Source organism: Anoplopoma fimbria, chromosome 23 (genome assembly GCF_027596085.1).
Source record: "Anoplopoma fimbria isolate UVic2021 breed Golden Eagle Sablefish chromosome 23, Afim_UVic_2022, whole genome shotgun sequence".
Classification (NCBI taxonomy): Eukaryota; Metazoa; Chordata; class Actinopteri; order Perciformes; family Anoplopomatidae; genus Anoplopoma; species Anoplopoma fimbria.
Genome location: NC_072471.1, coordinates 15,766,001 through 15,792,226, shown reverse-complemented (window position 1 = coordinate 15,792,226; position 26,226 = coordinate 15,766,001). Strand labels below are relative to the sequence as shown.

Genomic DNA, 26,226 nt, shown 5'->3' with positions numbered 1-26,226 from the left:
CCAGAGTTCCTTTTTTTTTTTAATGGAATTCCTTCTTTTGCAAAAAGACCAATATCTTTTAATGTACATATGTATATTGCCCTTGTCCTTTAAATCAAAAACAAGGAGGGCCATTCTGAGTATATTACACTTAATGATTAAGACAGTATTGTTTACTCTATGATTGTATTCTGCCCTCAGCAAGTACCACCAATCAAAGGACCATGGATAAGGATGGTTAAAGACCCTGGAAAGCCTCTTACTATGAGTAAAGGGGTCCTACATGAACACTAGATTTCCTGCCCGAGTTTTCAACAGTTTGGATTGTTTCTAAGAGAGCTTTTAGTTTTTGTCTGAGCTCTTCACACCGACTTAAAGTTGGCGAAATGTGACGTTGCAGTCTTCTGTGCGGCACTCAGGAGTGTTAATAAATAATATCAAAACTTGAACTTTTACTTCAGTCCTAGCACAGCAGGCAGAGCTTGTACTCAAATCTGTAAGGGAGCGTGTAAACAATAACAGCACCAAATAAAACATTGGCATGCTTCTTACTCTATTTAAGGATCAAACACAGCATGAGGGTTCCCACACCTGTGTTGCGTGCGGCTTCAGTTCACACGGTTTATTTTGACGAGGCCTTTACTGGCACTTTAATCTCCTAATCCCTGACCTCTGACCCTGCAGGAAGTACTTCGGGGAGAAGATCGGTCTGTACTTCGCATGGCTCGGTGTTTACACTCAGCTGCTGATACCGGCCTCCATAGTGGGAATCATTGTGTTCTGCTATGGGGTGGCAACAGTGGATACTGATATACCCAGGTACTGCAAAGCTCTATGCTGCTTAATTTGTGTCACACGTTTCAGTTCAATTAAGGTGCAAAAACATGGACAGAACCCATTCGACAATTGACATTTGTACGCTGGGGACTGTAATTTGGTGGTCAAAGGTCACTGTGACCTCACAAAACCCATTTTTGGCCATAACTCAAAAATTCCTATGCTAATTTTGTACAATTTACACAAATGTCTAATTGGATTAAATGAGGAAGTGATAGCTTTTTGGATAGACATGGATGTGAACTTCAACATGACCGGTTTGCAGAGGCATACAACAAGTTCTAGTATGCTACTTAGTGAGATAAAAATGAAATGCTTGGCCAACACTAGTCTGTTAAGATGCCCCGAATGACTGTGAGACTGACAGGAGAAATGTGACATTTTTCCTGATGTTCAAGGTATGATTTGCAGCACTTTAGTGACAAAACAATGTGGAGACTGATACAAAAATAATCACTCTTGATCATCACTTATGACCTACTAGAAGTGTGTGGCATAGTCTGTATCTGTTGAGACTCCGCCCTCTGCTTGAATTATCTCTTACCTTCTTCTTTGCTGTGTTCTGGAAGTTCCAGGGGGGGTACAAATAGAATGTGGGCGCCAATGGGCGGGTAGATCCCTGAGCCAATAACCACCGTAAGGTGTGCCCTTTGGCTGCATTCATTACAAATCTGGCACCTTCCCACAGGGTTGTGCTGAGATGTGGTTGGGTTTATTTGTGACTGTGATTTGAGAGCATAACCACCATGAAACAAACAATGTCTAGCCTGAACGACCGGCTGCTCGCTCTCTCTCTCTCTCTCTCTCTCTCTCTCTCTCTCTCTCTCTCTCTCTCTCTCTCTCTCTCCCTGGCTCGTGTAGCTAAGGTGGAGGGGCCAACATTGAATGTTGGGAGTTTCCAAACAGCAACAGACAAAATGCTGCATATTATACCTCCAAGTGACAATGATGCCAGATAATATGCTACATTAGAATGAAAAAAAAAGGATTTCTTCTCACCACAAATTAAATGTACGCACTCATGCTGTTACACACACACACACACACAAACCAGACGGGGATTGCCCAGATACCTGCTGTATCTGGCTTTAGACAGGCTCGTGTGGGAGGAACACAGAAGGTACGGCTGGCAGCGTGTGTGCGTGTGTGCGCGTGTGTGTGTGTGTGTGTGTGTGTGTGTCATGAAGCAAAAGGTTGATAATTCCACCTACACTGACTATGAATAGGGTCAAAGCAGAGAGGCTTGTATTGTGGTTTTGTAACAGAAACGAGGATGTCCAGGTTTCTTTTTTTTTTTTTTTTTTTTGTCAGATCTTGGTGCTCTTTGACTTACCTCTTGATCCCCCCCCCCCCCCCCCCCCCTGTCAGTCTGGAGATGTGTGACGAGCGTCTCAATTTCACCATGTGTCCTCTGTGCGACGGAGCCTGTGACTTCTGGCAGCTCAGCACGGCCTGCGGCACCGCCAGGGCTTCACACCTCTTCGACAACCCCGCCACCGTCTTCTTCGCCATCTTCATGTCCCTGTGGGGTGAGGCTGTGTGTGTGTGTGTGTGTGTGTGTGTGTGTGTGTGTGTGTGTGTGTGTGTGTGTGTGTGTGTGTGTGTGTGTGTGTGTGTGTGTGTGTGTGTGTGTGAACAGGTGGGCTGAATGTGAAGTCTCTCATTGATCTCTTCTCATCTTATGACCTCCTGCACCTCCAGTGCAAGTCCTGTAGAGAGCCACAGGCTAAAACAATGTAAGACATGCAGAAAATATGAAAAAAAGGAATCTGATCAATCTAGAAATTAAAATTTGCAGCCCAAAAACTTTACATTTTGTACCATTTTGCTCTTCTAAAGCGTGTGAGCTGTCGATGCCATGACAGGATGTTGTTTACTGTAAATTTGTATTGAATGTCATGCTCTTATAGCAGGAAATGGGAAAATAGCTTTTAAAATGTGTGCAGAAAAACATAAATCCTCTTGAAAATCAGTTTAAACCTTTACAAATATCTGTCAGTGAAAAAAATTACTTTTTATTTAAAAAAATAAATATATGAGCTTTGTAGATTACAGAAAAACAGTGATTCTAGTAACTTCATGGTGTGGATTTGTAAGAGAAAAGTAATGTTTGTAAAATTGGGCTTTGGAATGTCTTCCTCTGGTTGTATTGAAGCCACTAGAGGTTGAAGTTCAACAACTCATTTGTTTGTGCACTTCTTCTTTTTCTTCTTTTTAACCAACAGTCACATCAACAAGAAGCCGATCACCTCCAAACCCATAAATCCTAAGTGGATCTGAAGATTATGCTAAAGACTTTAATCAAAATCATTTGACTTCTTTGTTTGTGTGTAGCCGTGCTGTTCCTGGAGCACTGGAAGCGCCGCCAGATCAGTTTGAGCTTCAGTTGGGATCTTACCGGCATCGAGGAGGACGAGGTATATACAGCACACACACACACACACTCCTAGAAGCTCACTAAAGCACATACTGTACGTCAGCACAAATATCTATTGTTGCTACTGTAAAACACCAGTTGCTGGAGATTATTATGTTTATGTTAGCTGGTCATGTTTAAGGCAACTTAAACGCCAGACACTGGCTTTAAACAAATCATCTGCTGCAAAATCGTCAAATACGGGAGGGTGGACACATGCACACATACAGAGGACACACCGACACATGTGCATGCTATACGAGTATTTGACTCTTTCTCCTGCTTTCTCCTCAGGAACATCCCAGGCCAAAATACGAGACCATCCTCCTCCAGAAGAGGCAGAGGAAGCAGAAAACTAAGAAGAAGAAGAAAAAGAGCGAGGTAGGAAACCTTCTGTCTTTTAAACGCTTAGGACCACATTTCCCACAAAGCCTGTTCACATACCTAACTAAAATACGTGTAAATGAATGACTTCCATTCTCGTAGCTGGACCTGACTGTCAGCAATACCAATGGAAAGGTATCACAGAGTGAAACTCTAATATTCCCATCATGCCTTGTGATCACTCTACTGCGTTCTGTGGGTGAAACAAACCGTTATCAGTTGATCTTGAGACTCTTCCACCTGGCTCGGCCTTCACATTTGGAATCATACGGCTCTTGATGATCCAGATGGATCCTGACATTAGTGTGATAATCTAATGATTAGGATTGTTCTAGATTTTTCTCTGTAAATTGGGTCAATCACATTGACTCCTGTTGGCCCACATACACGTTGCTTGGGCAACAGATGGCCTCCTGCCACGGCCAGAGTGAGGCAGGAACTGATTCGCGTAGCGCTCGACCTCCGCCACAAACATCACAGACCCTGATCTGAGGACAGCAGTATTATTATTATATTCCTTTATTGATCCCCAGGGGGGAAATTTGGGTGTAGCAGCAGCTCAATTACAGAAACAGATAATAAATACAACATATTATACAATAAAAATAAATAGAATAAAGATAAAAATGAAAATGAAAATGTACAGTATATCCACATGGGGGGGGGCTGGTCAGCATGATGACAGACTGTGGTCTCCGCTGTTGTTGTACAGTCTGATGGCAGTGGGCACAAATGAGCGTCTGAAGCGCTCCGTCCTGCTCTTTGGTAGAATCAGCCGACAGCTGAAAGAGCTGCCCAGCTGCCACAGCTCCTCATGGAGAGGGTGAGAGGGATTGTCCAGGATGGCTCCGAGTTTGGCCTTCATCCTCCTCTCACCCACTGACTCCAGACTGTCCAGCTCCAGACCCACCACAGAGCTGGCTTTCCTCACCAGCTTGTTGAGCTTGTTGGCATCTCCAGTCCTGATGCCACCACCCCAGCACACCACAGCAAAGAAGAGGGCGCTGGCTACCACAGACTGGTAGAATGCCTTGAGCAGTTTATTGCACACATTGAAGGACCTCAGCCTCCTCAGGAAGAGGTCTGGAGGAGCCCACTGGTGTCAACACCACACGCCACCTACTGGCTGTGTTTCCAGAAAAAGGAAACCCACAACACAGTTCCCCCACAAGAAATTTAAATGGTTGATTATTTATGCCAATATAAAAGGGATTTAAAATTCCTATATTTCTTTTTTAATAAAAAAAATGTTCAGAATAAATGGGCTGCCTCTAATGACGAGGCCGTTGCTATGGAAGGTACCAATGGCGGTACCAATAAATCAACGTATTATTTCATATTATTTGTTTGTTGCCATTTATTCTGCAACCTCTGAGAAATGACCAGCGTCAGTCTGATAACTTTGATAACTGTGTGTACGAGGCTTGTCTTTATTTGTTAGGTGGAGGTGTGTTTCTTGGCGTGGCGTCGATGTTGCTCCACTTTCTCCAGTCCCCGAGTTTTGGTAGCCAAAAGCTTTGGAGAAAGGTTTCACACTTATGGCCACTTATGGTCATAATCTCTGTGGTGTCATCAGGTAGTTTTTGAGTCGTGGTGCTGGAGGCACTGCATATCCTGGGCAACATTGTGGAACTGTCTCTTTATGGAGCACTTCTATGTCTTTTAGAAGGTGGATTATTTTGTCGGTATGGGCACGACTCAATCCCCTCCTCCATAGGCATTAAATGTTATTTGACTTTGTTACTTTGTATCTGTGACGATCCCCGCCTTGGTGGAAGTGCTCCCCCCTGTGACCCCGTTGCTAAGCAGCAATGACAACACACGTCAATGGAATTATATTGTCATAGCAGTGTTGTATGAGAAATATATCCCAAATGTGAACCAATCAGATTGCTTGATTTGGGCTAGACATTGGTAAATACATTTATCAATGGCAAATCAGAGTTCTAAGAAAGATCCTACAAATCAACTGATTTTTGAAATAGAAATCATAGTGGAATGATGTCTACATGAGAACATAGAGGTTGGAATTCACACCTAATTTAAATACACTGGCTTTCCACATTTACCTCTATTAATGTGAATACGCTCCTGCCCTTAAGTGATACATACAGACATAAATACATCAGATATTTTAGTCCATAGCTGCTGATGGCTTAATTTATAATATTAATATAACTATATCTATAGAAATGAGTGCATGATTGTGCAGATATTTACGTATGTTTTTGCATGAATGTTGTTTCTGTATCTGTGTGTGTGTGTGTGTGTGTGTGTGTGTGTGTGTGTGTGTGTGTGTGTGTGTGTGTGTGTGTGTGTGTGTGTGTGTGTGTGTGTGTGTGTGTAACCTGTCCCTCTGTCTTGCAGCCAGACAAGCAGGAGGACGGGACAGTGACAGGGAAGGACAGATGGAGACAAAAACTACTGTCTGCTATGGCTGCAGGGATACCGGTAACCCCTCCTCTCCTCTCCTCTCCTCTCCTCTCCCTCTCCTCTCCTCTCCTCTCCCTCAGTCTCCTCTCGCCCTCCTCTTCCTCCTCACCTCCTTTTCCCTTTCCTTTCCTCTCTTTCCCTTTCCTTTCCTCTCCACTTATTATTACTCTCCTGCAGGCTGCTGCCTATCTGTTCTTCTCTTCCTGTCCCATCCTCTGGCTTCTACAGTCTCAACTCCTCAGGTATTTCTTAGTGCAACTTTCTTTGCAATCTTCTTTTCTTTACATTGTTCCAGACATCTGATGGTCACAGCAACTAACTGAGTCTTAGTAATCTTTTTCAAGTGTTTTTGTGGGACTGAAAGCATGACATAAGTGTTATTTCAGGGTCCGTTTCCTAGTTGAAATTGGACATCACTACCCAGAGCTCATTTCTTCTTTGTATAAAAGACATCCATAATAATTTAATTCAAAGCAGTTTGCTGGATATATGTCTAATTTTTGGAATAAAACTTCTTAATGATTCTGTATATGTGCCAGCAGTGAGGGAACAGAGTGTACCAGCCCTCACTGAGGTGGAGACAAACACAAACAGAGGCTCCAACAGGTGCAGGGAAAAGGTCAATAAGTTAGTCTGAAAAGCCAGAACTTCCCCCAGTATAAAGACAAGTAACCATTTAGTTACTGGTCTACTTTCATCCCTGTTGGTAGTTGATGACATGTATGAGAATAACTAAATAAACAGAACAGACTATTCATGATAGTGTGTGTGGAGAACTCATATGTACACACAAACAAAGACTTTCACACATACACTCGTCTCAAACAGATGGGTTAAGATTGACAGAGAATGAGACTGCAGACAATAATCTTACAGATAAGGCTGGAGATATTCTGTATTATTTAACAAATCCCTTGAAAAGACCAATATGGACAACTTCCTGTGTGCCAAAGAGCTCCATTATTGTTAAAAAAACTGTTTTACAAAACTATTATTTACACACAGCTGCACTGGGTGTTCCCTCACCACCACCCACACACTGTACTGTACTTTACTGTACTGTACTGTAGTTTATTTTAAGCCTTAAATACTTCCAAGTTACCAAATGCGTAATAATCCGCAGTTTAAAATAGTTGCCAACAAACACACTACCTACTTCTGTTTGAGGGATGTTTCTATAACCTACAGTGTCCAACTGTATTAGCAAACTACAGAGCTTTATACAAAAAAAAAAAAAAAAAGAAACTATACATTTGTGACCTGTAGTTATAGATTTACTTTTCTAAAAATGTTAATTGTTTTTTTAAATTACTTACGGAATAACTCGGCCGGCATTTTGACCCAAACACAGGTGTAACTAATAACATTAATACTAGCTTATTGTGCTTGCTGGCTCACCAGTCTAGTCTACAGGGAACAGCTAAATGTGACAGAGTTGTCATCCGTTAACGTCAGTCACACCTGTGCCTTTTACTGCCAATGACAAGTCACTGTGTCTGCTGTGAAAAATGTGTATACAACTGCTGTTGTGAATGGTGTAACTGTATTCATGCACCTGTCAACAATTGTCTGTGGAAAGAGTGCGAGACATGAAAGGAGACAAAGAGAAAGAGACAGCAGGAGAGACGTAGGAATAAAGAGAGACTTGGAGAAGTGGTGGGATGGAGAGAAACAGAGGGAGGGCGGCTGAGTGGGAGGGAGGCACGCTGGGCAGGAAGCCAGGGGTAAGATTAGGGAACGTCACTATGGCGACACAGAACTCTCTTTCTCTCTCTCTCGTTTACACACACACACGCTGTTGTTACCTGAGACAGTGGATGTACTGTTGGATCAAATCTAGAGATTATATTTACAAAGAAGGACCAAAGTCTTTATTACAAGACATTCTACGATCAATGTACCAAACACCACTGAGGTACAGTTATGGAAATAGACAGGCCTTTATTTATTTATTTATTTATTCATGAGGGTATTAATTTGGCAATCTGGCGCTTTCACAGTGTCTGGATATAATAATAGTTCTTTTTTTTGTTACTTTCTTGTTTAATTGTTGACTGACAGAGAGTTCTCTGTCAAAACTTCTCACATCATTTTCAATAATGAGACATGTCCAAAGAGCTAAAATAAAATTTTACATCATTTAAAATATTTTAGCACTGGAAAGCAGACACAAGTACTTACTAATATTAGCATTAGATATATAGTATATTTGAGTTTTATGTCTGCTTGTTAAGGTGAGCAGTCAAATAGTGTGTAAGCAAGGGCATGACTAAACAAACTGTATGAGGCTTCCACAGATTCAGCAGAAATGCAGCCCAGAACTTCATTTGGTTGCATTTCTTTACTAGTTGGTTATTATTTAAGAATTGTTTCAACATTATAACAGCGAGGAACCACATGAGAGCTTCATAATATTTTTATGCATCTATAAAATGTGACACATTGCATTGTGTGATTGCAACACACACCAGATAAGCACATGTTAAAACACTTAGCTATATTCATCCTACACAACGAGAATGAATCCTTCACAATGGGAAAAGCTCTGCTAAAAGCTCATGATAACCATTTTTTCCTAAACAAAACACAATTCCAACACCTAGCAACTAAATAAACACGCAGTAAAAATACAAATTCGTACAGCGCAAGTCTTCAGACATTCCGACCAAAAGTCATTTTACCAGAGGCCGAAGAAGAGAAAGAAATAAACGTAACTTTACACAGTTTAACATTATGTCTTACCTTTGCTGCTATAGTGACTCTGGGTTGTTTTTGAGTCAATTCCAGCAGCCTGTATTCTATTGGATGGCATGGGGAGCATTTGCAGTCTGCCTTCCTCCAGCCATCGAACAGCCTATCCTCAGCCTTCCATGTGAAAAGGCACCGGCCTTTGATATATGAGCTAGCCAGATACAGTAGTGTTGTAAGGTCATGTCATGAAATTAGAATTCAGGTAGTCTTCGGCGATATCAATGGGCATAATAAACAGAGAATATTTTTAAACTTCAGGAGGAGATACCAAGAATGTTGAGGAATGAGTCTTAAAACTTGGAAATGAGTCAGCATTATGGCACCTTGCAGGTCCCTGGTCTCAAAGTCAAGGGTTTTTGGTTATATGTCTGAGATTTTAAAGTTTTGTTCTACGATTTAAATTGGTGTGTACAATTTTGAAGTTTTGTAAAAAAGACTGTTTCTAACAAGTAGCCAAATGAGACTACTTAATGTCATCAGGCCAACAAGTCTGCCTTTACAGCTTTGTTGTGATTTGTTTGATTGCAGTAATGCCTCTAAAATCATAAAAGAATCCAAAACGCCTTCCCTGGTTGGCCTACAAAAATACTTCAACTCTGAACAAAATGAACATTCCGGCTCCCTCATGTGGCTCAAAGGTGTACTGTAGATATAAAGACTAAATCAAAGACTGTGGAAGTAGTTCTGCTATTTTTTCGGGCTCTTTAATAATCACATGCGCACATCGCAATGCCGAGGCGGACACGATATTTTTTGCAGCCCTAGTCCGTAGATAAATATCTTTGTCAATGTTTAAACTGTATCAAGTTTGCACATAGCTTTGAATGTTAAATGAACTGCACACTTTTTTTATTCTTTAATTTAAGAGACATAGAATAAAGCACCTCGAACGTCAACATTAGGGAGTGTTAATGTGATTTTGCTGTGCATATTTTTCTTGCTTCTGAGCTAATTTGATCAGCAAGCGAAAAACTTCAAAACTGGGTAAACTAAAGGACAACCAGGGTTTGGACACAAGGAGAAAAAGAGGGAGAGAGAGATAGCTAGAGAGAGAGAGAGAGAGAGAGAGGATGAGCAGAGGGATTGAATGACCTAGAGAAATAGAGATTGTCTCCGTCTCGAGATGAAGGCTTTGCTGGGCTTTCCTCAACGGAGGTAACAAGCCAAATATAACACCTGACCCATTTACCACTACTATTCACTGTGACGGCTGTCCCTACCACCATCACACACACTCACAGTCCGAGTCTGAAGGTCCTTTTGTCCCCAAATAAGTCCATCCCTCAGGTCAGTCCACATGTGTGCATTTGTATAGAAAAGAAGAAAGCACTACTAGAAAAGCTGGTGGGTATCTTGCTTGAAATTAAGGCTTTGGTCCCAAAAGGTTATATGGGATATACAGATTGTTCAGACATAAATAATAATTTAATTTTTTTATCCTTAGTATGTTAAGTATATTGAATGTTCAAGCCAAACACACCATCCAAATCAGTGAAAGTAAGCCACAGTTCATTGGCTGAGATGTACTCAGCAGTGTGTGTACTGGTAGCTCCGTTAGCTGTTAGCCAAACACACCATCCAGATCAGTAAAAGTAAGCTGCAGAGCATTAGCTGAGAGGTATTCTGTAAACTGTTTCTCCCAATGTGTCTCTAGACGCAGAGTAAAAGATGGCGGGGTCAGAGATGCACTCAGCTGTGTTATTGCCAGTTAACAGTAGTGATTGAGGAGTCAGCAGGCAGTCAGTGGCAGTATTAAAAGGTGCTTTGAGAAAGTGTGAGTCAACGCAACCATGACAAGTCCTTGAGCATGCAGCCATAACAAAATATTATGCAGTTCGCTGCAGCAGAATGCGAGATTAGCAGTGGACAGACACATAAGATAATATCAAAAGTTGTGCAGTTCAGGTTCAGGAGAATCACCGCACAAGGCTGTAGAAACACTGTACCTAACATACAGAATGTCCAGCACTGGTCTACTTTTAGAATGACGTCATGTAGTAACATCATCTCAACCACATAGAGCACAAAACATAAACGACACAAAACATACCCCAACCTATATTCCAATTAAATTATCAATGTATCCTTGTAAATGACAAACCATACTGATTTATTTTTAATTTTTATAATGATTTAAATTGGGCTATTTACAAAACAGTTTTAAAGTAAAGAGCATTGTGTTGGACCAAGTAGAGGTTGTTGTGTGGATTTTATGTCTGTGAATAGAGTAAGCATGCGCTATGCCAGTGTATACACTAGATGGTGTTGTTGTCTTGCTCATTTGCATTTTTGAAGGCGTCTGGATGTACAGGCTTGCTTGAACCTCATTCTGTGGTTTGTGTCAGTGTTTTATGTGTAAAAACCCCGGCCTGCCCATATGAAAATATATGTGTGTAGTGTATATTGGTGAAAGGTGTGACATACCTGAGGATGGAGAGGTTGCGTTTGTTTTCGCAGAGGTCACACCGTATTTGACCTCAGACAGGCCAGTGAAGCGACTTTTTCTTTTTGACATAAGTAGGTCAGTATCTCCCCCCAGTTTTAAATTCAGAGAGCCATGCCATACACACTCATTATGATCATGATTATGAAGGTGGAGTCAGCAGGTTAGAGGGCATCAGCAATGATTTCTACCTTCCTTTCGAGCACCGTTCCATTCAGAACTTTCAGAATTGAGTCCAACTGTTTTTGGATGTTTCTGTCTTTATCTCCCTAAGAAGGAGCACAAATTAACAATACAACCTTAGCTTTTGTTGCCACTCCTTACCCTCCTCTACAGAGAGGTCAGAGGTCAGCTAGTTATTAACATGATGTTGGGGGATTCAGTCTATAGTGGTGGAGATTACTTGTCCAGATATATAAGGTAGACTACCTTACAAAACTATAACACTATAAACTAACTACACATATTCACAAAGATGGCTTTACTGATCCATGTTTTATGCAGTGTTTTAAAATTCCAATATAAGTGCATGGAAATGAAAACATTTGTTCCCAGCTGGTCTCTGAATGTAGGATGCAAACTGTAAAACGGACCATTGTGCTCCTTTATGTCTCTCTGTTGAGACCTGAAAGCGCTTCCTGTGGAGGCGGTGAGTCGCAGATGCTGCTCAACTCTCCATTCGGCTTTTACAAACCGTTTTAAAGGAGTAAAAGGAACTGTGACAATGCTGTTCACATCAGGACATTTGAGGGATAGATTTGCTTTTTTTTATTTGATTCTTCTCTTTTATGACATCTAAGTTGGCCGGCTCTGTGTTCTGCATCACAGATTTCCCAAATTTTTAAAGCATCGTCCATTGTGTGAGTGACTGCCAACTTTTCCCTCTCTCTCCTCCTCCCATGTTTCCCCTGGTCCTTCCTGTCAGGCTGCCATAGAGAAGTTGACCTGGAAAGACCGCCTTCCTGGATACTTCATCAACGTTTCCTCCATCCTCTTTATGGTTTGTACATTAAAATCAGCCTAATGCTCTGCTAAGAACCATGCATTTTCTCAGAATATGTGGATGAAAGCGCTTCAAATAGAAAGATAAAGACACAGTTAATGTACATAAATGAGAAAAATGACTGACCTACATCCATGTGGTCTTTGAAATATTAATTCCAGCCTCTGCACTGTGAATATCAGACGAATGTGGTCGAGTTATGACTTATTTATTTTCTTTTATTTCTTCCTATCTGCTCCCAGTTTGGCTTGACGTTTTCAGCCGTTTTCGGCGTCATCATCTACCGCATCACGGTGTCAGCCCTGATGGCGATGAGCCCCGACCCCGAGACCAAGTCCAACGTTCGGGTGACCGTGACAGCCACCGCGGTCATCATCAACCTGGTGGTTATTCTGATCCTTGATGAAATCTACGGCGCCGTGGCGTTGTGGCTGACTGAGCTAGGTACAGAGATACATACGGTCATATGGCGCAGTGACTTCCAGAACCCAATGCGTTGCAAATTTTGAACACTTGTGCAAACTGAGAAAACACAAAAACATTTACGGACAATGCTAAAACTAGAATTCCTAGTTAGACTGAACTATTTCAGAGTCATGCTATCTCAATTACTAAATGAAAAGGTTTGACATTTTTGGAAAAAACATGTAATTGCTTTCACGCTGAGAGTTAGATGAGAAGTTTGATACTAATGTTTGTACATTAAATATGAAGCCAGAGCAGGCAATGGTTAGCTTAGCTTAGCACAAAGTCTGGAAGCAGGAGGAAACAGCTAGCTCTGGTTTGTCCAAAGGTAAAAACAACATAATATCCCACTAAAACCACAACTTGTTTCATACAGAATATCCAATAAGGAAATTGGAGGTGATGCTAGGTTTTGACCAGAGCAAGGCTAGTTGTTTCCCCTTGCTTCAAGTCTTTGCGCTAAGCTAAGCTAACCATAGCTGTCTGTAGCTTAATATTCACTGATATTAATAACTAATTAACTAATATTAACATATATGAGAGTGGTATCAATCTTCACATTGAACTCTTAGCAAGTGAGCGAGTAAGGTATTTCCTGGATTGTAACTTTTATTTTGATCATAAAAGTAAAAAAAATGCCATCATTCAGCATGTCCAGGTCCAGGTGACATATTTGTTTCCATGTTGGGTGTTAAAGGTTGCACTTTCATTTCACCTCCTTAGAATGTTCAGCGTGTCATCAGGGGTATGATACTTGGAAAACATATATCTTACTTAAATCTGACAAATATCACGTTAAGATAGGCCTCATCAGAATTATTATCCGATGCCATCATCTTTTCCTACATAATGCAATATTACAAAAACGTTAAAAAAAAGCACAAAGTCATAATTGTATCATGTAATTGTCATCTGTGAATATTTGTGTGTGTGTGAGAGACAGAAAGAGTCTTTATGCTTCTTGGTGGACACTTTGATAAAACTTTGATGTTTTCACGCTCCAGTCGTCCCATCAGTCATCCCAGGAGGTTTCAACCACACTTACATTCATATTCATAAACCTCTGAAAAAGAGGGAAATAATGGGACAGAGAAGTGTGAGAAAGAGGGTGTGTGTGTGTGTGTGTGTGTGTGTGCGCGTGTGTGCGTGTGTGTGAGAAAGTGCAAGTATTTTAACCTACTTCCAGCGCAGTGATCATGTTATGACTTTAATTCAAGAGTCAGACCGACAGAATCACCACTTGAAACTCAAAGTTCTGCTCCTATCACCCTGGACTAAAGAGAAATACTGAAGAAAACCTTTAACATGATAACATGAACACTGATAGCCAAACCTCAACATACACTCCTCTACATCTGTCCTTTAAAGGTGCTTAATTCAAAATTCTGAGATGTATAGTATAGATATCAGAGTTCATGTTATCCATAGTGCAACAAACAATTATTTGTAATGTGAAGATATAGTGAAGTCCTTAGCAGAAAGCGCTCGCGTGGTGGTTACAGCTGATCATGGCGTCCTGACCTGTGTCGTCATCGCTGAAGCGTAGCGTTAAACGGATAAGCACTGTGACCTCTGTCAGCACTGTCAGCGCCGGTATTTGCACTGTTAGCACTGTTCACTTCAAGCCGACAGCTTAGCCGCCTACACGTTGAAAGCCGTGTGGAGGCAATATCTCAACTAATTACTGTGTTAACATGCACATAAATAACCCGTTTATGAGGATTATCCCGCTTATGACCATATACGGGATATGATCTTTAAATGAGCACAGATAAATTGAGTTATTCATATCACCGTTAACGATAAATACTAGTAACCCTGTGACTGATTACTGGATTCATTGATTATTTTTTTCAAAAACAAACTAGAGATGATGTGTCAGCTTTGTCACCGTCACTACCACTTTGCGAGACTATCTGGTCTCTTTCGTAGTACTCCAGCTAGTATATTCTGGTTTCTCATAAACGGGCTAGGAGCTTATACCTGCAATCTGAAAACAAGATCTTGTGTTAACATGTGCAAACACATAAAAGGGACATAAAAAACCCCCAATCATTTACGTTTTATTCATGTCCACACTCATAGATACACTGAATTTGGGATTAGGCACCTTTGACATTCTCTCCAACTCGCTTGCCGTTCTCAAAAAACAACACCGTGTCAAATCTTTCTTACAATCTTTACTTCACCTGTCTTTCAGAGATTCCTAAAACAGAAACTCACTTTGAGGAGCGTCTTATCCTGAAGGCCTTCCTGCTCAAGTTCATGAACGCGTACGCACCCATCTTTTACGTGGCCTTCTTCAAGGGACGGTAAGGGCGTAGGAGTTTTTTGGAGCAGCAAATCTTTCAAACATTAGTGCTTCTTCTGATCTTTGTGACATTGCGTGTTTCGGCTAACCCAATGGGTTTCATGCAGCATATTGAGCAGAATTTTTTCAAACCACGAAGCAGTTAATCCTTCAGTTTATGGATGAATAAACGGGTGAATCCAAGGGAAGCTTCTCAGTCCTAATTGTGTGTTTTTCACAGGTTTGCTGGTCGACCTGGAAACTACGTGTACGTCTTTAACGATTATCGGATGGAAGAGGTTCGTGACCCAACTTTGCATGCATGTTTCCTTTAATTTGGTTGAATAAGTAAAAGGTATGAATAAGCGTACCAACGAGGTGCGTGTCTCCCTCAGTGTGCGCCAGGAGGCTGCCTCATCGAGCTGTGCATTCAGCTCAGCATCATCATGCTGGGGAAGCAGCTGATCCAGAACAACATCTTTGAGATCGGCATACCGTAAGTAGACCACATTCCCCCCTTTTTTTTAAACTTTGTTTTGTATGTGCTCACTTGGTGTGTAGTTTTCTACATCTGGGACATAAGATAAGATAAGATAAGATAATCCTTTATTAGTCCCGCAGCGGGGAAATTTACAGGATTACAGCAGCAAAGAGGATAGTGCAAAACAAGAGACATAGTAAATAAAAATAAAAATAAAAAACACAAGATCAAAATAAGTATTATAAATAAGCAAATGAGCAATAAAAACAGTAAAAAAACAGTAAGAACAGTAGAGATCCACAGTAAAAATATATATACAGACAGAAATTATTATAAATGTTGTATTGCACAGTGTATTAATGTATTAGTGTATTAGTGTCATGTGGTCTGCTGGGAGCAGAGCTGGTTGTGCAGCCTGACAGCAGCAGGAAGGAAGGACCTGCGGTATGGAATGCAGAAGAGCAAATAACAAAGTGGGATAAGTCTTACAAAGTCATTTCTATGGCCTCATTCTCTGACACGTGTGCACACACATGCATTCTCGCTCCCAAGCACTTACAAGACTCCCTTCTTGTTCTAATAACATTCCTACCATGTCCGCACAGTGGTTCTTCATCTTCATCTCTTACATGCAAATCCCAAAGGGGTCATAGGTCAGCTCTGTTTCTTGCAACTGTCACACAACAGAGGTGTCTTTTTTGGCTCCAGGGCCGCGCTGTAACTGTTGCTGTCAGCACAGCTTCACCTCCCGTCCCGTCAGGAGAAAACCAACCGTGTTTGATGAGCCTCATCAAACACGGTTGGTTTTCTCCAGGAAGTCCCGAGGGATCAGCGAGCCACGGCGCATACCATCATTCCGTCTACATACCATATACTCATCTGTTTTACATTCATCCACTTAAAAGCCTTCGCACCTGGGAGGCCACCAGTAAAAAACACAGTCTTCAGGCGGTGCATTAGAGGTTATCACGGGTTTAAACCTTTGTACCTGACCCTAAAAGCTCCCGTCTAAAGATGGAAGAGATGGACCGGTCCATTTGAAAACATCATAGTCACCACAAGAGAGGATTCAGGTCTAGAGGGACTTCACAGTAGCCTCATTCGGAGCTCCCACCCGTGAGACTAATACAAGTGACTGGCCCACAGTCATGGCTTGTCGAATTGTAAAACAAGGGCGTCCTTTTTTTGCCCTGGACAGTCTCGTTAACGTAATGTAACATATTGAGGTTTGAAATGTGGACTTCAAATTATGTAGTTTGTGTGCAGTGTGCGTCACAGAGGTGGCATGGAGGGAGAGACTTAAGGCACGAGGCTTGAGGCAAAGATGGTGCATGATACACAATTTCTTTAAACATATATGCTATAGCTAAAAGCTATTTCGGCATACTTCTTATGATTCCAATTTGTACAAAAATAAACTAAATTGGGCAAAAACATCAGGGCTCAAGTTTTAGTCTAAAACTTGTTCGTGGGGTGGGTGTTGGGAAGGTGCTTTTTTTTTGTGTGTTAACAGTGTCAGACTTTTAAGACCTCGCACAATGACAGAAAAAATACATAATTTGGTTAAGTATACTTAACACTGTGGTGGGTGTCATAATGTATTTCATTAAATTCAACAAATAGTGAATCAAAGCCAAAATTCTTCTGAAATTCCTATTTTTCTTAATTATTTAAAGCTGTATAAAGTAATTATGACCACTAGAGGGCAGAAAAATACCTACATTTTCACAAAAACAGCCCCTTAATGCTGTCCAAATGATGGTACTTCTGGTTAACCTGGTGAACACACGCCTACTTACACATGAAGAAGACACCCGCTGCCACCCCATCCTTCCATGTGGAGTCATGTGTCTGACCACGTCAGGAATGTAAGTGCAATATTTGAGTACCGTTTAAAAAACAACAACTCCTGAGAGCTCTTTAGCTTGTCCCAAAGGCTAAAAGCTGCAATAAACTCTGGTAAATGGGAACTATCTGAACCCCTTTCACATTCATATAAAATATATAAAAAATATTGACAAATGCAGGTTGAAAGAAATAACTGGATGCTTTTATATTAACCGGCACATTAACTGATTGAAATTGTGGTTACATTTTTTAGTGAGGCCTTTTTTAACAGGTCATGTGACCTGGCAGTAAAACAGTGTTGTTGATTCAAAAGGAGAGAAAATTAAAACATACATTAAACATTCATACAGTACGTCAAATAGTCCCGACCTACATCCGAGTCCTCTAATCTCCTCTCAGACCATCGGTAGTGAACATGACCCTGTGTGTGTTTAGAGTTTGTGTGTGTGTGTGTGTGTGTGTGTGTTTATGGTTGTGCATATGTGTGTCTACATCTACTTTATGTGGCCATATTAATAATGCAGTCAAGCATTTAGTTGCTCTTGTTAGAGGTTTTATTAGAGCAGTAAACAGTCACGTCAATGCACAACAACACTAACACACACTGCCACGCACAACAATGTGTTTTCCATTAAACACAGTCATACATGCATCTGTTCACATGCACACACACGGACGTGCACACTATGACTCGGTGCTCTCCCACGAATGCCGATCTACTGGCTACTTTTCTTCGGAAGCATCCAGGGTTCTTTAAAAACATTCAGTTAATCCAGGTGTTTGGTCTGTCTCTCATGTCCCAGGGAAAGTTTACAGAGTGCACAACCTTCATGCCAACACCACCCTGCTTCACATGCAAGACTTATATAAACATTTAGGTCCAGTGCCTTGTGAAGTAAATACAGGTAGTTTATTTGTTTGGGAGGCCCATTTTCTTTTTTCATTGGAATTCAGTCTTCCATCTGCAGTAAAGATGCATCGTTTTAACTTTAAGGAATGCCAAATTACATTTTAAATACAATTCCACTTACCTTGAACAAATAAGAGTAGCTATGTTATGACGTAACAATTGACTGCAGTTGAAGCTGCAGTTGTTGATTTAAAATAAAAAATTTTGCTCAAACTCAGTTGTGCATTAGACCGATAATCTATGAAAATTCCTCTTTGTGCTCCTAATGGCATTTGCCAGAGAAAGTTTGATCCAGCCACTAAAATATGTTTCTGAAAACATTGTAGTTGAGAAATAGGCAACTCAGTAATGGAAAGTTTATTTCTATTTAATCAGCTGGGCCTAATTTGACGGTTTGATTGCAGTTGAAGAGCTTCACCGGCAGTGATTGACAGCTGTGTTTGAGACTCCTCGGCTCTGATTGGCTGTTTTCCTTCGAGCGCGGTGGAATCTTGCAAATGACGTTAGGGGCACTAAAAGGAGGCAGAGGAACCACATTTTTTCACAGATTATAGGTTGCATGTACTGGTGTCAGGATATAGTGACAGTTTGAGCAAAGATGACACAAAGTTCATTAAAGTTACCTACCTTACCTGTACCTTTAAAGCAAAGTGTCCAACTCTGACACCTCCTGGAATAATGTCATTAAAGACACCTGACAGCAATGCAACACACAGCAGTCTGTCATAAGTTTTACTTCCTTACAACATTCAATCAGTAGGAATCGTGATTAGTCACTGCTGCATATTTTTTAACCAATATTCAGGAAGTTGAAGAAGCTGGTGCGCGCGTTGAAGGATAAAGGAGCGGCGGAGAAGGAGCTGGAGGAGGAGAGGCCTCCGCAGCAGTGGAACCTGGACTACGCCCTGGCTCCCTTTGAAGGCCTCACGCCGGAATACATGGAGATGAGTGAGTCTGGAAGCACACACACACACACTCACGCAAACACACAGATAAATCAATGTAGGATGTATTTGGGTTCACACAAACATCAAGACCATGCTTATGCCAGCATTTGTCAGTTGTTGAAATGTTGTACATTGACCTGACAAGGACCTTTACCAGAGAATTAAATTATGACTCTGGTCCGTCGTAACAAACAACATATTTTGTCATTTTTAGTAAGCAGGAATTGTTGCATCCGTCCACATGCATAAGTTCACTCACACTGCTGTGTATTAATTTACACTCATGTCCATCACAAACTAAAGCACATAAACACTAGAGATTAAAGGTTTTTCCTCCCTCATGCATAATCAGTCTCAGCTGTGTATTTAAATCGACTTTGATTTTTAAGGCCGGCAAGTAATTAGCAAGTGACACATTATTTTGACTGGCTTTCGTTTTTTTTCTCAATGCGGCCCTCGTGTTTGGTTACAATGCCAGATTTTTATTTGCTTTTTCAGGCATTTTAGTCAAATAAAAAAAGGAAAGGTTACGTTGTTGTTCCTCATTTGCTTACATTTGATAACAACTGACATCTGGCTTATACAGTAGAGACCCGTCACCGGCTAAAAATGTAAAACAAAATATAATGTATTTTTATATGGGGAAAGTTCATGAATGGTTAGGAGGAATGGAACGGACTGACAAGTTAAAACAATCTGCCTGTCTGATGTTTTCAGACAGGCATCTGTGGATTTTTGGGAGCCTACAGGAGTAAATAGAGAATGCTGCAACATGCCCTTCTAGAGATCCGTCATTTAATGTGCAGAAATTAAATTAAATATTTAGGTATTTAAAAAATTGTAACGCAATGTCCTACTTATTATTACATTTGTTGCATTTGTTTTTGGTGTGAGTTGCCTAGTTTTGGAGATATAGGCCAAAGAGATGTCTGACTTCTCTCCAATATGATATAAAATATATGTTTTATGTACAGGGAACTGCTCACAACAAGGTCTGTGAATTATTAAATAAAGCAAAGAACTAGCTAAACTGAATATTTATTTGAAGGGATCAACATTGATGATTGAATGTATCTTTTGACATTTTTAAATATGTTTTAGTAATTATAAGCTTATTTGTCAAATGTTAAGCTAAGTTTGTCACAGACTGCAGATGACAGGCAGTGGTAGAAAGAAAGTCATTAATGTTCCCCTCCAGACATATTTAAGACATTAAAGAAACCACTTCAATAATAGTTTTGTCAGATGTGTTTTTTCCACAATAAAAGTCAATTACGTCTAAAATCGTCTCACTCGTGGAAAAACTCAGAATCTGTAAGTATGCAAACACTTGTTTTAAAGTTTAAAAGCGTAACCTTTTTAAACCTAAACCCTACCTTCTTATGTTTTTGTGCCGGAATGCCTAATGAGGACAGCCCTTTTTCGAAATGGTCCAGTGTTGAGGGAGAACGCTGAAACCTGCCTGCGAGCTCGGAGTTCAATTGAGGATTCGAGGATAATTTATTGTCATTACGCAACTCAGGGTTGCACAATGACATTCTTTTAGTGTTTTTTCTTCAGGAGAAATGTAAGTAGCTGGGGCGGATAATATGGCCGACATCCTCTTTCGGTGGCGTTTGGGCAGTGTTATTCTCAAGGTTCCGCTTCATTTTATCCAAACCCTACGCTTCCTTCTCTTCTGTTGATGACTGTATTCTGTCTTAATACCATATGTGATGCAGTAATAAACATGTAAAGAAGTCAAATTAAAACTAAAATGTAGCAAAGTTAATGGGAGCTACAGACTGCTGCATCTACAGTATCAATGTAACATAACAATAATCAGAGCATTGCTGATTTAAACACTCGGAGTCTGGGAGTTTGCATCTTTCCCATGAATTTCCTTCTATTTAGTTCAAAGAAGCAATAATATTAGAATACTAGACAGTAAGAAATTCTACAGTTCTGTGTAAGTTCATGCTCTAAACGTGAAAAAGCAATGACATCTCTTAATATCAACTTCATTTCAAATAACTTGGGAATTTTTTATAATACCTGTAAATTTCCCCACAGCGGGACTAATAAAGGATTATCTTATCTTATATTTGTACACATTTACACACATTTAATACAGGCATGTACACATAACATAACCTGATTTTTTTCACAGATCATGTGTCTCATGCACTACTGTCAGGAAATAGTGACAATTAGAGCAAATATGACAAAAAGTGAGTTGTATTAAAGTTAACAACTAACTTTAGTTTCATTTCTGATTTTAAGTCAACATTTTTGATGACGATGAAGAATATCAGAACCTTAAGTAATGCTTCTATGCCCATAATCTGCTGCAGACCTTTGTGCATCTGATTTGAAGACACAGGTGCAACACATTAGTCAGCGCACTGATGATATCTAAAAGCTGCTTCAAGGCTTCATTAAATACATGAGTTACTTTTAATTCTGTACAAATATAATGGAAGCAAAAATGAGCGATAAATAAAATGATTAAAATCCAAATGACATGGGATACACTGGTGTTTCTTCGCTCTCAGCTCCTCCAGAACCTCCCTCTCTCCTTGCTTCTCGTCTCCTTGAGGGGAATTTAAAAAAACTGGAAGATCTTCAATGGAAGTGGAGGGGGGAACAATTTACAGGTCACGGGAGGACAGAGAACACGGGGAAGCATAAGTAAGCGTAATTAAAAGCATTCAAAGTGGTCAGAGAACACGCAGTAACAAGCTTGACTTTAGTGATTAGCAACACCTGTTTGTGAAGGGTTGTGAGCTAGTAAAAGGGGCTGTGAGCCTGGCCTGAGGTCAAAGCCATAAAAGAATATGAGGATCTCCGTGAAACCAGCGCTCAAGCAATGGGTTGATGATGTAGCTAGCCACCTTTAGCAGTTTAGTTGTTTTGGTCGCTTGTAGTGTGAGCATTACATTAAAAAGACATCGCTACCCCCACAGTGGACAAATAGGTAACTATATTAACAGTGCATTTTATTTAAAATAGGAAATGAACAACTCTTCTGCAAATTTCTAACCTTTTAAGTCATCCAGTGGGCAGGATTTGACCCTTTGGTCATATACAAAAAATGCAACTACTCACACCATGTTTTTGGTGGAATCAAGACCTAAGTTAAGTCCTACCAGAAGTTAAACCAGTCTAGGATACGGTAATGTGGAGATTTCATGTGATACGGAGCAGAAACAGAGGGAGGGAGAACCAGAGAACACGGAGCTGATGTGGCTGCAGGGCAAAGACAAAAATGTAAGAAATGTCTGAGTTCTACATGCAAACACACACTCACATAGCTGTGAGATGTATGAGGGTATGGGTAGCTCTGGGTTCTGGGTGCTTTATTATTTGTGTGTGTGTGTGTGTGTGTGTGTGTGTGTGTGTGTGTGTGTGTGTGTGTGTGTGTGTGTGTGTGTGTGTGTGTGTGTGTGTGTGTGTGTGTGTGTTTGCTTGTCTGTGTCTGTGGGACCCGGTGCTCGTAATAAGGTGTGTGTGTGTGTATATCCTTCTTTGTGTGCGCCCGGGCCCGGGCCTCGAACCCGTCAACCTTGGCCCATATAGATAGCGAAGGGGTTATTCTAAGCTTGCCCTCTAGCGCCCGGCTGCTCCGCTGTCGTATTTTCTTCCTTGCCGCTCTTTGTCTGGGTGCGGCGTCCCGAGGTGAAGCCGTCAGTCTCCGGCTCGCTGGAAACCCCCGTTCCCACACTGCTAAGGTTCCACTGCTCCGATCAGAGGCGCGCATCAGCCCAAAGTCAGGCAAACCGCCTCGTCTTTCTCATGTTTCCCTCTCCACATTCTTAGGGAGCAGGTGACTGGGGTTTTTAGCATTTATTGAAAGTTTGTAGCAGAAATGTTTTGAAAGATGTTATATCTTTAAACCGATTAGGTACTGGCGTTTACCTCATAGAAAACACTACTTGTGTTTTAGAGTAAGGGTTTAGTGAAGATGCATGTGTTTAGGAAGTAGTGAGCATCTGGTTAAATCCGACTTTGATTATACTGCAGTTGCAGCCTTAATGCAGCTGATCTCTGACCTTCCTGTGGCTGAAAGGAAAGCTGGAGTGGCAAGACTGGACTAGTCTTTAAGGCTACTAACTTATTTGGCGTTGACAGTACTGCAGACTGACTATTTCCACGAGGAGGCTCCTTACTGAAGTTTCTGGAGCACCAGCGCAAAATTTAGGCGCACCACTTATTCACGGTGCAACACATTCATCATTTTTTTCCCATCTTCACTGTATAACTTATCAATGCTTTGGTTATAAATAGGCAATTTACACAAATACCAATTTGATATTTCATTTTACAGGGAAAGTCACAAAGTGAATGAGCGCTTTAAGAGAAAAAAATCAATAAGTAAAATTAAGCCTTTTTTAAACATAAACACCAAATAATTAACCATGAGTCTTTGAATTCAGGCAAGCTCTCTTAAGACTCACTTTGACCTTGTGGCCTTTTCTTCACTGATGTTTTTTGTTGCAACTGTTAAGTAACTTTGATTCTGTTGTATTGTAAAGCACTTTGTAACCTTGTTTGCTAAAGGTGCTATTAATAACGTTATTATTACTATTAGTCTCTCCTCAGCTGCTTCACAGCTATATCTACCATGAGGATTTAAATTATGTCCTTAGTTTTATCAGTCTTTACATTCTTTCGCCAGATATGAGTGTGTTAGACTGTTTAAATAGGTGTGTTTTTAATGATACCAGGCAGCTTTCTCTCTCTTTTTCTCTTTCTCGAGTGCTCTCTTTCCTGACGCACTACACAATTACAACTATCCAAAGCAAAATCATTCTGCCCACAATTGATCAATGTTACTTTCTAAGAGCATAAACCAGAGCAAAAGTACAGTGCAGAAACAAACTAATATGAATACAATAAGTGTAACAAACTAATACGAATCCAATAAGTGCTTAGCGGAAGGCTCAGGGTAGTACTTCTTGAAGAGGTGAGTTTTCAGCCTGCACGGAAAGATGGGCAGCGACTCTGCTGTCCTGACGTCAGTGGGGAGTTCATTCCACCACTGAGGGGCCAGGACAGAAAAAAGCTGTGACCGGGTGGATCGGCCGCAGGGACCTCTGAGCCTCTGACCTCCAACCAGTCGCCCCGAGGCAGCAGAGCGAAGTGGGCGGGCGGGGGTGTAGGGCTTGACCATGGCCTGGAGAGGCTAGGAAAGCTGTTGCTTTCACTGCCCTGTAGGCTAGCACCAGAGTCTTAAACTGGATGCGAGCTCTTACAGGGAGCCAGTGTAGAGAACGGAGAAGGGAAGTTGTGTGGGAGAACTTGGGGCGATTGAACACCAGACGAGCTGCAGCTTTCTGGACAAGCTCCAGAGGTCTGATGGCCGACGCCGGGGCTCCGGCGAGTAGTGAGTTGCAGTAGTCCAGGCTGGAGATGACCAGAGCCTGGATGAGCACCTGCGCCGTCTCGTCAGTGAGGAAGGGGCGAATCCTCCTGATGTTGTAGAGGAGGAATCTGCAGGAGCGTGTGACCGATGCAATGTTTGCTGAGAACGACAGTTGGTCGTCCAGGGTCACACCCAGATTTGGTGTCACCACGGTATCATCAATGGTGATGGACAGGTCCAGTAGCTCGGTTTTGTCCAGGTTGAGCTTCAGGTGGTGTGTCGCCATCCACTTCGAGATATCAGCCAAGCACGCAGCAATGCCCTCCACTTGAGTGTCACCAGGGGGAAATGACAAGACCAAGTGGGTGTCATCGGCATAACAATGGTAAGAGAAGTCATGCAAGCGAATAACAGAACCCAGAGATGTTGTGTAGAGCGAGAAGAGAAGGGGGCCCAGAACTGGTGAGGAAAGGAAGGAGTTTAGTTGCAATAGACTGAAGAAGAGGGGAGGGGATCGGGTCAAGGGAGCACGTGGTGGGGTGGTTAGATGTAACAAGGTTGAGGACCTCATTAGGGGAGAGGGGAGCAAGATAGGGTAAGCTGGGGAGCTGAGGGGGAAGAGCTGGAGAGGGTAGAGAGGGAGAGGGTGGACAGGGAGAGGGGCGCTGAGAGAAGGAGGATCTGATATCGTCTACCTTCTTGTCAAAGAAGTTGGCGAAATCATCAAGGAGAAGGAAGGAAGTAGGAGGAGGGGGTGGGGGTTGGAGGAGTGAAAAGAAAGTTTCGAAGAGTTTTTTAGGATTGGAAGCAGAGGTTATGATTTTAGAGCAGAAGAAAGCCGCTTTAGCAGTAGATAGAGAGGAGGAGAAAGTGGAAAGAAGAGATAGGAAGTTAAGAAGGTCCTCCGGGAGTTTGCCTTTTCTCCATTTACGCTCAGCCTCTCTTAGGCTCCGTCTATCAGTACGCACTGAGTCCGACAGCCATGGGGCAGGAGGAGTTGGCCGTGCAGGCCTGGAGGTGAAGGGACAGAGGTTGTCCAAAGAAGAGGAAAGGGTGGAGAGGAGAAGATCAGTAGCAGTATCAGGGGTTAGGAGAGAGAAGGATTCAGGGTCAGTCTAAATGGTCTAAGTCTGGATCCAACAACTGTCCAATAAATTCCCATTAACTTTAGTTTTTAATGATCAGTCACGGATGTTGTGTGTCTGGGTTATCTAATCAGACTGACTTACATAACAAACACACACACACACACACACACAGAGTTTCACACACAGAAAAAGTCCCAGTTTGGCTGGTGCAGTGGAGAGTTTAACCTTAAAAGGCATCCTCTGAACCACAGAGCCATTCTGGACAGACAGTGTGACTCCTCGCCAGACAAATGGCTATTCACCAACACGTCAATCCCACGGCGTCTCGTCTCTCATGGCGGCAGAAAATGGCTGTGGTTCTTTTTACCCCAACTTCCCCAGAGCAGAGAACACACAAAGATGTATATCAAGAGAAAAACAGGACGGTGATTGTAATGTATCTTCCATCGCATGACAACTGCCATTTGTAAACATAGAGAATATTGCACAACTCTTTCATTATTATATAATTCTCTCACACTCCAGTATCTCTCATTACTATTCCAACCATAGAAGCCAGACAACTTGACATAGCATAAACCTGACAGCAAATATATGCATTTGAAAT

General features: G+C 41.5%; 1 protein-coding gene across 1 annotated transcript in view; it reads left to right on the top strand.

Moving 5' to 3' along the window:
* The window catches only part of ano2b (anoctamin 2b), a 63,744-nt gene that overhangs the window by 20,914 nt on the left and 16,604 nt on the right, over window positions 1-26,226 (top strand). The window contains exons 10-21 of the mRNA XM_054624404.1: window positions 664-798; window positions 2,185-2,345; window positions 3,151-3,233; window positions 3,527-3,613; window positions 3,719-3,751; window positions 5,984-6,067; window positions 12,169-12,243; window positions 12,489-12,690; window positions 14,912-15,023; window positions 15,243-15,300; window positions 15,397-15,497; window positions 19,046-19,188. Of these exons, the coding sequence (XP_054480379.1) occupies window positions 664-798; window positions 2,185-2,345; window positions 3,151-3,233; window positions 3,527-3,613; window positions 3,719-3,751; window positions 5,984-6,067; window positions 12,169-12,243; window positions 12,489-12,690; window positions 14,912-15,023; window positions 15,243-15,300; window positions 15,397-15,497; window positions 19,046-19,188 (1,274 nt within the window). The remainder of the gene's footprint in view (window positions 1-663; window positions 799-2,184; window positions 2,346-3,150; window positions 3,234-3,526; window positions 3,614-3,718; window positions 3,752-5,983; window positions 6,068-12,168; window positions 12,244-12,488; window positions 12,691-14,911; window positions 15,024-15,242; window positions 15,301-15,396; window positions 15,498-19,045; window positions 19,189-26,226) is intronic.